The following is a 10,733-nucleotide window of genomic DNA, read 5'->3' as shown; positions in this document are numbered from 1 at the left end:
GCTGTTTGGACAGTGAGTCCAAGCATTGCTACAGGCCACTTTTTGAGAATCCCTGTGCTTCTTTAAGCCTATGTGTGTTCAGAAAGAGGCATTCTTCTGCAGAAATACATAATGTTGGAAGTAAACTGTTAGAAACATACGCAGATGCTGAGGGATATGACAAAGAAAAGTTTAACTGAGCAATCTGAAACAGTCTTTGGTTTGTTTGGGTTTTTTTCTAGAGGCACGTTTCAGAGGGACAAAAGGATTTTTGTCCCTCTGACGAAATCACGTGATTTGTGCAAATGACATTTAAAACTGATATAGGGAGGAACAGAAAAAATGAAAGCCTTTGAAGCAGAACTAGCCTTTCCTCCTCTACATAGTGAGCCTAACTTGTTAACCATCCTATTGGAAAGCTGTAGTCAAATGGAAGTTCAACAAAGATGTGTTCTGTAAGATGGAAAAAGGTAATAAACTTACCAGCCAGAGCACACTCATAAGGGGTCAGAAATGGCATGCTTTACTTTCTGTGGGTGTGCGTGTGGCACAACCGTGGATGATGCTGCTTCTTTTTAAACTTCACTTCTGTATGTGTTACAGGGAAGCTGGGAATACACAAAAGTGATTTGCTGTGGTAGAGGCTGTTCTGTTTAGCTGCAAGGTGACTGATGTAGTCAGGTGCATGGTGACAGGTAGTTTCTGTTGATCTCTTGCTTTGAAGTGTGCTGTGGTTGTTCTTCTGTAAGTTAAAGAACCGCATGCATTTGTCATTGAGCGGTACTGTTGTGTGTCACTTCCAGTTTGAACCTTGCTGGTGGCAGGCCTGTTTCTGAGCTTGCTGTTGCACTACAATTTCCACACCCCAATCCCCCCTAAACTGGAATGTCTGCAAAGAGTTAGAGCCTTTGAAATGAGTCCGGTCTGTTAGTAGGCTGCTATGGTTTTCCTCTGTAAGAACAGGAATAAATTAAGTAGAATTAAGGCAAATTTTTAATGTAAAAATACAGAGGGTGCTACACTTTCCTTAAGCAAATATCCAAAGTACAGAAAATGAAGAGGCCAATGAGAGTAATGTCAAGATAAAGACTCCATAAACATCCACCAGCAAATTCTTGATTTCAGAACAAAAATCTTCAAAAAAAAAAAAAACCAAAAACAAAACCAACATGCTTTCACTTCAAGTGCCTTGACTTTACTCCCTATGCAAAAATACATACAAAATTTTATATCAAACCATATGTATCTTGTGATAAGTACAAAACATCTGCTGCCCATTCTAATTGGTTTGAAAGTGATCATACAGGCAAAGAACACTTCTTACAACCTCTGCTGCTTTAGTTCAAACCTTGATAGCACAGCTCTTTCCCAGTTGTAGCCCAAGGTGTGTTAGAAGCTTGTTGAGGGGATGCCTGGTTCTTCTACTACAGCAGGTACAAAATCAGTTTCTGTTTGGAGGATACTGTGAGGTATGGGGTGTCTCATATTTGGAACAAAACTTGTATAGTCAGAATTACTAATGCTGCAGCAGCCTAAAACAACAGAGAATCTACATATGGTCCCCTTAAGGCTGAGATACAATACAGGACTGTGCTGTAGGGGTCAAGTTGCTACAAAGCCAGCCTTACTCTAGTGCTAGCATTAGAGAGGCATTATTAAACTGTAGTTGTGGTGAGCCTTGCTTCAGGAAAGCAAAACTAGACAGACTTGGCAGTGAAAATAAGCAGGGATGTTCATGGACACAACTGTAGCAAGGAAATGTGGGATTACAAATATGCTAAGTTTCTGCCCCTACTTGCTGTTGTTGCTGTTCTCTGTGGGTATGCTGTTTGTCACCTGCAGTCATTCCAGAGTCAACACCTGTTTGGTGGCAGCTTGATGATATTCCATTGGCAGAGCCTGTGCAGTCAGCTGAGTTACTTTTGATTTTGGAGTAACAGCACTAGAAAAAGTGCTTTAAAAGACTTTAAAAAGTCCTACCTCTCTCAAACTGCAAGTTCCTATTAAAAGTTGAATTACTCCTAGGTTAAAGGGGCTCTTGGCCTGTCTAAAACTACTGTCAAAGGACTCTGGTCTCCCAGCAGTGCCTTGTGTAGTTCCAGTACTTAACATGCTTGCTTGAGAGAGGTGCTTGAAAATAGCTTCAGGAGCCAGTGCCCAGCCCCCCGTCTGCAGACAAATGTGCTGTTCTGGGAATGGAGATATATAAAAATCTGCCCATTGGCAGCCCACAGCTGGGATGGGGCACTTTTAAAATGGCTGCGGTTAGAGTGCTGACCTGGCTGGGGGAAAACTTCAGTTCCCGTTCCCTGTCCAAAAGCACAGGCATGCATCTCCTTCCTGAAAGAAGGCTCCAGATGGAGCTTTCTGTCTCCATTCAGGGCCTGAAAATTGCTTTCTCTGTCTCCTTTCCAACTATAATTAAACATTAACTGGAATGATTAGATAAGAACCTCAGCTTTATTATTAAGAGCCTGTCCCCATATACGAAGAAAAGCTTGACCACACAGGCAGCACCATGTGCCTTACACATCACTGGGCTGTAGTTATGTTTGCTTTTACACCAGTCACCTTCTGGGAGGTGACAGAGTTTGCTCCATTTTAAAATACTTCTAGGGGTTTTTTGTTACCCTGTTATGTGGATAGGTGCTGCTTCAGTCTCATCTGGCATAGCTATGATATCAGTAATGTGCCACAGCTAAGATTCAAATACTTCTTTGAAGTAGATAAAAATTTAACAAATAAGCTCATCATCAAGCTGCACTTAACACTGGGACAGTAGCAGTTTCTAGAATAGCATTGTAAACATGACAATAAGCAACACTTCCTACAAGTGTATTAATGATGCTGTCAAGAAGTACATTGGATTTGCTTATGGTGCTGGGGGAACAAACACATCCCTATAAGGTTCTGTAGCAGTTAATGCTACTTGCGTTGTAGCCACATGCTTCCATCTGCTCTGTGGTGGGGAAAGGCACAACTGCAGAAGTTACACTGTGCTTGTTTTTTAGTCTAGTGGTTATCTTACGGTCTAGAATAACATGTTCTAGTAAAGGGATTTTTTTAAGCGTATAGCTTTCTTCCTGTATTACCTCATGAATAATACTGTCTACTAATAGACACCGCTGAAGAACCTTGTTAGCAACTGGTGCAACTCACTCCTCATTCACAAGGACAGCTTAAAAAAAACCCAAACCTATAGGAACCATTCCCTGTAACTGCCCAAAGGGCTTGTGGAAGATCCCAAACAGAACCAACCAAGCAAGGTCAATCTCCTGTTTAATTGCACAACAGGTAGGTATTTAAGACTAGGTTCTTGAAAGAGTAGCAAGGAGCCTCTCACACCTGTTAAAGAAAAGGGCACAGCACAGCTGTGTTCTCCCTGAGCCTGCAGTTTTCTGCCAAGGAAGGACTGACTTTGCCAAAAGCTCTATGTGTGCAGGAAGATCACGGCAGGCACCCTGCAGTGCTGGGCCATTAAGGGAGCATCAGCCTGCAGAAGCCACCATGCTGAGGGTAAGTAAAATAACTTCATATGGTAATATCTAGTGAGGGCAGTAAACCCCATGAACCATACAAAGGTTAATGCTCTGCTGGTAAGATCCTTCCTCTAATTCTTGGCTAATTAAAAAGTATAAGGGGAGATGAACACACTACTTTTCTACAAAGGTCTCCTGGAAGATTAGTATTTGCTGCAAATACTAATCTCTGGTGAAGCTGAAATAGAACGAAGTTTGCTAGCAGTTTTTTTTTTTAAAAAAAACCAACTGCTATGTTACAAACTACTACCAGGAGTAGTTTGGATTTTAAACATACAATAATATTAAACTTACATTTGACTGTTTTCCTAGTGGCAAGAGGTGTAGAAATAGTTGTTTGGAAGCTGGATTGCTACTTGTTCACCTACTTTGAAAGGTTATGGTGTTTACAGTAGCTTAAGTATGCAACCTGAAATGCAACTACTAGCCTAGTACCAACTCAAGATAAAATTAAGTGAGCATCAGAAGGAGGATGCCCAAAGAAGATGCTTTCTCCACAGCAGGATATAGCAAAAGACTTAGGGGCTAGCATCAAAGATTTCTCCCTCAGTTTACACATTGCTGAATGAACCCCTGCTCTTTGCATGTGATAGTAAAGAACCTGCCCAGAGGAAGCATTCATAATATTAGAAATATTTGCAAGACTATAAATCATTGATTTATTCTGCTTTATTTTTTGTGCTTCTCAGAAGAAATTTTCCAGAAATATTTGCTACATGTTTTCCCCTGTTTTTCAAGAACTTGTGAAACATGGGTGGACTGCCATCTGGTAAGCTAGCAGCATACCAGCCTTCGCAGGGCTTCTTTGCATGTAACCCAGACTGTATTTTATCATTACAGAGTTTGAGTTCCAGTTCATAGCTTAACAGTAACTAAGTGACACACTTCAGTACATGTGGACTGCAGTCAAAAAGCTTCCTCTGTACAGTGTTTCTTCCCTCCCTCTCCGTCCCTCTTTCCATCTACTGCAGTAGATGGAAACCCCAAGCCTCAAACCCTTCATTCAGTTCTGGTCCATAGAAGAAGTGAGCCCCCAATAGCAGGGCTTGCATTTGGGAGGAGCAGTGTAAAACCTTCTGTTGCTACCCTGATGTTCAGTCTCCAGAGCAGTAGCACATGTACTTGCTGAGGGGTAGTTTTCCAGTGTGTCCCACACTGCTCCCTTTCTGCTAAGGCAAGTTTACATTAATTAAACCATCTTACCCCTTCCTGCTGAGTTTTACAGCATCGTTAATTCCTTCTTCACACTCCCTTGAAAATCCACAGGCATGCTCTCAACCTGCCATTGGCCCATCTCAAACTACAGAAGGCTTTTGACAAAAATCAGTACCTCAAAAGACAGATGGGGAGGGATAGAAAAAAAAAGTCCTTTCACCCTAGCATTGATTTAGGCCGTTACTGGTGCCTTGGAAGCTTCATTACTCCTAGCAAGTCTATGTAACAAGACAGAGATCACTCCTGGAAACAACTGTTATAATTAGAGAGCAAAATGAAAGACAACAACTTTCCTCACCCCAGGAAGAAGGTGGGGATTCTCGTGTATCACATTCTGCCTGCTAGGAAACCCCAGGGATGGCTCCAGGTTTGTCTGGTGAGGAAGTCAGTACAGATATGAAACCATATGCTCTTTCACAAGTGTTACTAAGTTCCTTAGGATGGGTGGCTACATGCCTGACAGCAGGACCACCCCTAAGTGCAAGTTTAAGCAGCAGTGGGTTAGTGCTATCTAAGCATGTGTCAGAGACTTTAAAGCTACTAGTAAAGAATAAAGTGCTTGCACTACAACAACCAACAGAGCTTAGAAGGTCAAATCAATGCAGATCTCTGGTACAAATTTATCTTCTGACACAGCCAGAAAATCATTTAAGGATATAATTAAAGGCAATAGTTTTCACAGTTCTCTTTGGTTAAGGCAAGGGCTTGCAGCTTCCTGAGTCTTCTCAGCTCAGGAGTTCACGTTAAAGTATCAGCTGCCATGTTCGAGGCAGCCTGTGCTATCAACAGCAACAACCATCTCCAGAGGTACTTACAAGCCAAACTGCAAGGCAGAGATGTCAAGAGAAATGGCTTGAGGCCATGTAGCACACTTTCATCAACTGAATAAAATGAAATCAAACCGCCTCAGAAGAATAAGGACTTCCAAGCTCTTCCTGAAATCTCTCTTCAACAGAGGCACTGGGTCTTCTCCACACTTGGACTGGCAATCACAGGCCTGGAATCAAGATAGATGCTGTTCGGAGGGCTGTCTCCATGAAGCTGTAAGGTATTCCGGGCGATTAGCTCCTTGGCCATTAAGGTGAACACCTCTTCAATGTTTTGAGCTTCTTTTGCTGATGTCTCCAGTACAGCTAAGAGCCCATGCTTCTCTGCCAGCGTGCAGGCATCTTCAAACAGGACTTGGCGCTTATCCAGGGAATCTGACTTGTTCCCTTAAAAGAAGGGAAATGGCTAATTCAGTAGTTTAGTGTCTCAAAAATTCATCTTTAAATGCAATACATCAATTATTTAACAAAGTTGAATTAATGTTAGGAATAAGAGTTAATGGAAAAAAACAAGATGTGAGCACATCAGAGCCACAAACATAGAACGTGGATCAAAACTGCAGCTAATCGTATAATGATATCAAATGAGTTAAAATTAATACAAAAATCTAAAAACGTGTTCATCTAATTACTTGCTCTAGGTAGTGGTGCCTGAGGATTATTTGGAAGCAACTGTGTTTCCCTATTCCCTAGTGGTTTTAAACATTAAGTAGCTTTTAAGTTAAATACTTAAAAATAGAATAGCAATCTTGTAGCTATAGCAACTGCACACAGTGAAGCAAAGCAATGTTGCTTAAAGGTTTATTACTCACTTAGCCTTCAGTGGAAGCCACATGTGTTATGCTGTTGTCAAGTTACCTTGACACATCTCAAAGTGGATGCTCAGCCCTGAACATGAGGATCTCCTCAAAAAACACCCCAGTAAAACCCAGGAAGAACCCGCTCAGCTATTAATCAGATTTTAACATGACCTATTTATAAAAGTCAGTCATTTTAAGATGACGTCAAAGACGACAAGAATTCACACTAGCCTCCTTAATGCTTAACATGTATACTTAAGTGTCTGTATGTACAGATTTAACTTTCACTTGAAGCAGTTTAGTCAAATTCTGTCAGAAGTCATGAAACACCTTAGATAAAATGCCTTTGTATATTTAAGTAGTTGCAGCATGTGTAGAATTATCATCAGTTCTGGTACATGCAGTACCTGGCTGAAATCTACATTCATAGTTTCAAGACAACCCTTCATCAAACTCACATCTTGATTATGAAGCATATTTAAGCCAACTCCCCTCCCATTAAGTCCCTTTCAGTTTTTCTAAAAGGAAAAAAAGCCCACCCTACCCCACAAAAGGAAACCACAACCCCCCCCTCAAAAAACACCTTGCTTGAGGGCTGTCTCCTTAAAAAGAGCCTCCTCCCCCTTCTTAACCTTAACCTCATGCTAGAAAGGTGTATAACATGACTATATGTAATTAAATGTACAAGGGCTTCCTGCCAAAGCAAAGCAAACAGCACCAGCTTTGGAAGAAAGCACCAAGCTGGATCCCTGACAAAAGCTTTATTTTTTCCATTTTCAGAATCTCTTTTGTAAAAAGAACAGCAACAACAACCACCAGCCCCCACCACACACGCGCAGATAGGTCTTGTTCTTTAGATTCAGAAGAAGCTTTAGAAAAACCCTACCAAAGTTTAGTGATTTCCCCCCACCCCTGCCTTACTCATTTCAAGCCCTGAGTTACATGCAGGTCAGAAATTGTTGTCTCTTCCTTCAGAGGAAGAACAGGAAGAACTACCACAGCAGAAGTCATTAATTTGCTAAGAGCACGAGCAGAAGCTTTGGTCCCATGTCTGCTGCGCTGCGGGGCTCAGCACTGCCTATCCTCAAGAGCCAGTTTGGGCTGCTGTGGCTGTGTGCGTTGCTCTCAGCACAGTACCACAGTGAAACAGGCAGCAGCAGTGGAATGTAAATAAAAGCTCTGCCATTTTACTACACCAGTTCACTCATTTGCAGCTTCTTCCTTGTGGAAGGGAAGAGCAATGATAACCTGAAACACAAAGGGAGAGAACCATGCTGCTTCCTACCTACCAGCTCCATTCTCAGAAATTTCTACCCATTCCTTTCCTCAAGTGGCAGAGTTTCTTGAATGGTGGTAAAATAAATGACGAGGAGGAGGAATGCAAGCAGACTACTTTGTGCTCTTGAAAAGCCATGTCCCCATCTACTGCCTTACCTGATCAGAGTCCCGTTACAGAGCAAGGCACATGCACATCAAAAGAACAGAGGGGAAAGATGAGAACAAGGAGTTGCGTTGCTCTGTGCATTCCCCTTCGTCCTGAATTACTGAGCCGCTAAATTCCTGCGCATCAGGAGTACGGGGTCAAACTTAATGCAATTCTATCCTCAGTAAGGTTGCCCCTGTTTGCTAGACTAGCAGCAAGTTTGTCACATTATTCCAGCAGGAGAAGAACAAGTAAAAAGTTTTCACTGTCTGCAACAGGCTTGGTCCTGTCAGGACCAGGCTGTGACTTCCCCGATTTTTAAGCCCAGGTGAAATTGATACAATTTCTGATCTATTTTAATTACAACTGCATTCTTTTTTTAATGCACAGTTTATAGATGCTTTAAGTAGCAGAGGGGAAAGCAAGGAGGGGTTTTTAACATGTATTAAGAAAAGCTATACAACATAATATTTAAAATTAGATTCCTACCAATTAACATAATGACCAAGTTTGCAGCACCATACTTTTCAATTTCGTGAATCCAGTGAGGAATGGATTCGAACGTGGACCTCCTGGTAAGATCGTAGGCAAGGATGGCCCCATGGGCACTCCTGTAGTATGACTGGGTTATTGTCCGGAAGCGTTCCTGACCAGCTGTGTCCCACACCTGGATCTGTAAGAGAAAGGATAGAACTTTTAAGGACTGTCGAATGCCACTTCCTAGGTGTTTGACATCAGCATCTAGGCTGTTGAAACCCCTTGTCTAGAAGGCAGCCAGACCTGTCCCAGCCCACTCCACTACACCCACAACATAGCTTTGCCCTCTCTAGATCTGAGGAGACATTTACATGCCTGTAAATACAATCTACACAGACCAAAGAGAAAGCTGCAAGGGTAAACCCAGCTCTGCAATGAGGCCAAGAGACCCAGTTTAAATAACTACTAAAAGATATGGAGCATTACAGCCTTTTAATAGGAAAGGAAGAAGAGCCAGAGAAATCCTAATGCAGGGCTGGGCAAAGCAAAGCTATATGAAGGGCAGGCATCTGAACTTTCCTCTGCACATGGAAGTAAGTTCTAGCTATCAATTGGTGTTGATCTTGCAAGTCTTCATCTTCTGTCAGATCAAGCATGCATCAAAGTGGAGTCTTTGCAAAGTAGAGGGTTTTCCCTCCTCAGTGTCCCAGCTCAAACCCCCATACCTCACAAGATGGTAAGAGACACTCCCTCCAACCCACAGCCACCTTTCAAAGAACTCCCCGCGGGCAAAGTGTGAGCCCTCTCCACAGGCAGACCCACAGGAGCCACGAGGGCAAGCCCCTACCCGAATTAGGGTAACTGCATCCCCCAGGAACCCCTTCCGAGGGAGGGCTCCCCTCAGCAGCACCCCTAGACAGAAAGGCAGCCGGGTTTTGCCTGCTGCCTTCCGCAGGGCCGGCGGGCTCGGCGGCGGGGAGGGGGGCGGTGTCGCGGACTCGCTCCCGCCACCGACCTTCACTTTCTTGCCGTCGATGTCCATCGAGCGCACAGTGAAGTCGACGCCGATGGTGTTCTGCTGCTTCTCGTTGTATTGCCCCGTCTTGAAGCGGTGCACCACGCAGGTCTTCCCCACGTTCGAGTCCCCGATCAGGATAATTTTGAAGAGGTAATCGAAGGCATCATCCGCGCCGGAGCTAGAGAAAGGCATGGCGACTCCCGGGCGGGCCTGCGGCGCACCGGGCGGGGAGCGGGGGAGCGGAGCCGGCCCGGCCGGGCTGGCGGTGGCCGACACCTGAGGAAGGGACAGAGAAAAAGAACCCCTGTCCCGACCAGCCACCCACTCACCTGCCGAGGCAGGTAGCGCCCACTTTGTACCCGCCCCGGCCCCCTCGGGGCCGCCGGGAAATGTAGTCCTTCCTCCTTCCCCTCCTCCTCCTCCTCCTCTTCCTCCGCTCGGCGGGCCCAGCCGGGGGAGCGGTGCCGCCCGCGGCCCGCCCCTGAGAGGGGGAAGGCGGCCAAGGGGTCCCGTTGCGGTGGGGGGCAGAGCCCAGGGGGTCCCGCCCCGCCGGCGGCGAGGGGCGGACTACAGCCCCCGCCGTGCCTCGCCCTCCGGAAGGGCCCCCTGCCTCTGCTTCCTGAGGGCCGTGCTGGCTACCGGGCCCGGTACGCGGTGGTGGGCGGGCGGGTTGATGGCCGTGGTGGGCTAGTGGGTGTGGTGGAGCCGCCGCCGCCGCCGCCGCCGCCGCCGCCGCCGCCTGGGCTGCGCTGGGCTGGGTTGCGCTGGGCTGGGCTCCGCTCCGCTCCCCGCCCGGCTGAGGACGTGGCCGCTGGGCCACCTGCGCCGGCACTCGGGCGGAGGCTCGCCGAGGTGAGACAGCCGCGTCCTCATCGCCTGCTTCGGCGGGGGAACCGGCCCGGCCGCGCCGAGCCGCGGGGCAGCGTGTGGAGCCGGCGCCGCAGCCGCCTTCAGGTGAGCCCTGCCCGGCGGCGGGAGCGGGGCCGGGGCGCCGGGCCGGGCCGGGCCGCTCGGGCCGGGTCTCCCCCGCTGCAGGCGGGGCAGCGGGGCCGGCCTGTCTGTCAGCCCGCCGGGGGCCGCGCCCGCGTCGCGTCGGTGCTCGGGGGAGCCCCGGTTCCTCCCTGAGGGCGCCCGGCGGGGGCTGCCGGAGGGGCCCCCGCGGCTTGTGCTTGTGCCTCGCCTCTTCCTTCTGTTTGGAGAGATAGCCTGAAAGAGAGGGGGTTTGGGTTTGTTTGTTTTTTTAATTGGCGCTTTTTTTTTTTAATTCCTTTGTTTGCTTTTCACTTTGGAAGTCCCAGGAATGTAAATTCTGATCTTTTCTGCCGGCTTTGGAGGACGGCAGGGTGGTATTAAGAAAGCTTATTTTGAACTTAAGGTGCCTTATTTTGACCTTAAGCGAAGGCATAAGGGAGAATGCGGAAAGCTTAACAAAAGCTTATTCAAAATATTGGTTAG

At 46.4% G+C, this 10,733-nt stretch overlaps 2 protein-coding genes across 4 annotated transcripts in view; one reads left to right on the top strand and one right to left on the bottom strand.

Annotated features, from left to right (window-relative positions):
• Positions 1 to 954: 954 nt before the first annotated feature.
• Positions 955 to 9,937, bottom strand: RAB19 (RAB19, member RAS oncogene family). Its single transcript, XM_064457200.1, has 3 exons — positions 9,276 to 9,937; positions 8,273 to 8,456; positions 955 to 5,947 (listed from the first exon to the last, which is right to left on the bottom strand). The coding sequence occupies exons 1-3, from the start codon at positions 9,468 to 9,470 to the stop codon at positions 5,682 to 5,684; spliced, it is 645 nt and encodes a 214-aa protein (XP_064313270.1). The 5' UTR covers positions 9,471 to 9,937; the 3' UTR covers positions 955 to 5,681.
• SLC37A3 (solute carrier family 37 member 3) overlaps positions 9,749 to 10,733 on the top strand; it is a 22,672-nt gene continuing 21,687 nt past the window's right edge. The window contains exon 1 of one of the 3 annotated variants that reach the window (XM_064457165.1): positions 9,749 to 9,925. The gene's annotated coding sequence lies outside the window, so the exon portion shown is untranslated. Of the gene's footprint in view, positions 9,926 to 10,013; positions 10,233 to 10,733 lie in introns of those variants that run through there. The other 2 variants (XM_064457148.1, XM_064457155.1) reach the window with 2 other exon arrangements.

The sequence above is a fragment of the Phalacrocorax carbo genome, chromosome 1 (genome assembly GCF_963921805.1).
Source record: "Phalacrocorax carbo chromosome 1, bPhaCar2.1, whole genome shotgun sequence".
In the NCBI taxonomy this organism is placed as follows: domain Eukaryota; kingdom Metazoa; phylum Chordata; class Aves; order Suliformes; family Phalacrocoracidae; genus Phalacrocorax; species Phalacrocorax carbo.
This window is presented reverse-complemented; position numbering and strand designations above follow the sequence as displayed.

Bases quoted from the DNA above. Each gene is read 5' to 3' on its own strand.
- RAB19 (XM_064457200.1), bottom strand. From the start codon at position 9,470: ATGCCTTTCTCTAGCTCCGGCGCGGATGATGCCTTCGATTACCTCTTC. The intron at 8,457-9,275 runs GTCGGTGGCGGG...TTTCTCTTACAG, and splicing joins TCGACGGCAAGAAAGTGAAG to ATCCAGGTGTGGGACACAGC. The intron at 5,948-8,272 runs GTAGGAATCTAA...CCTTCTTTTAAG, and splicing joins CTTGGTCATTATGTTAATTG to GGAACAAGTCAGATTCCCTG.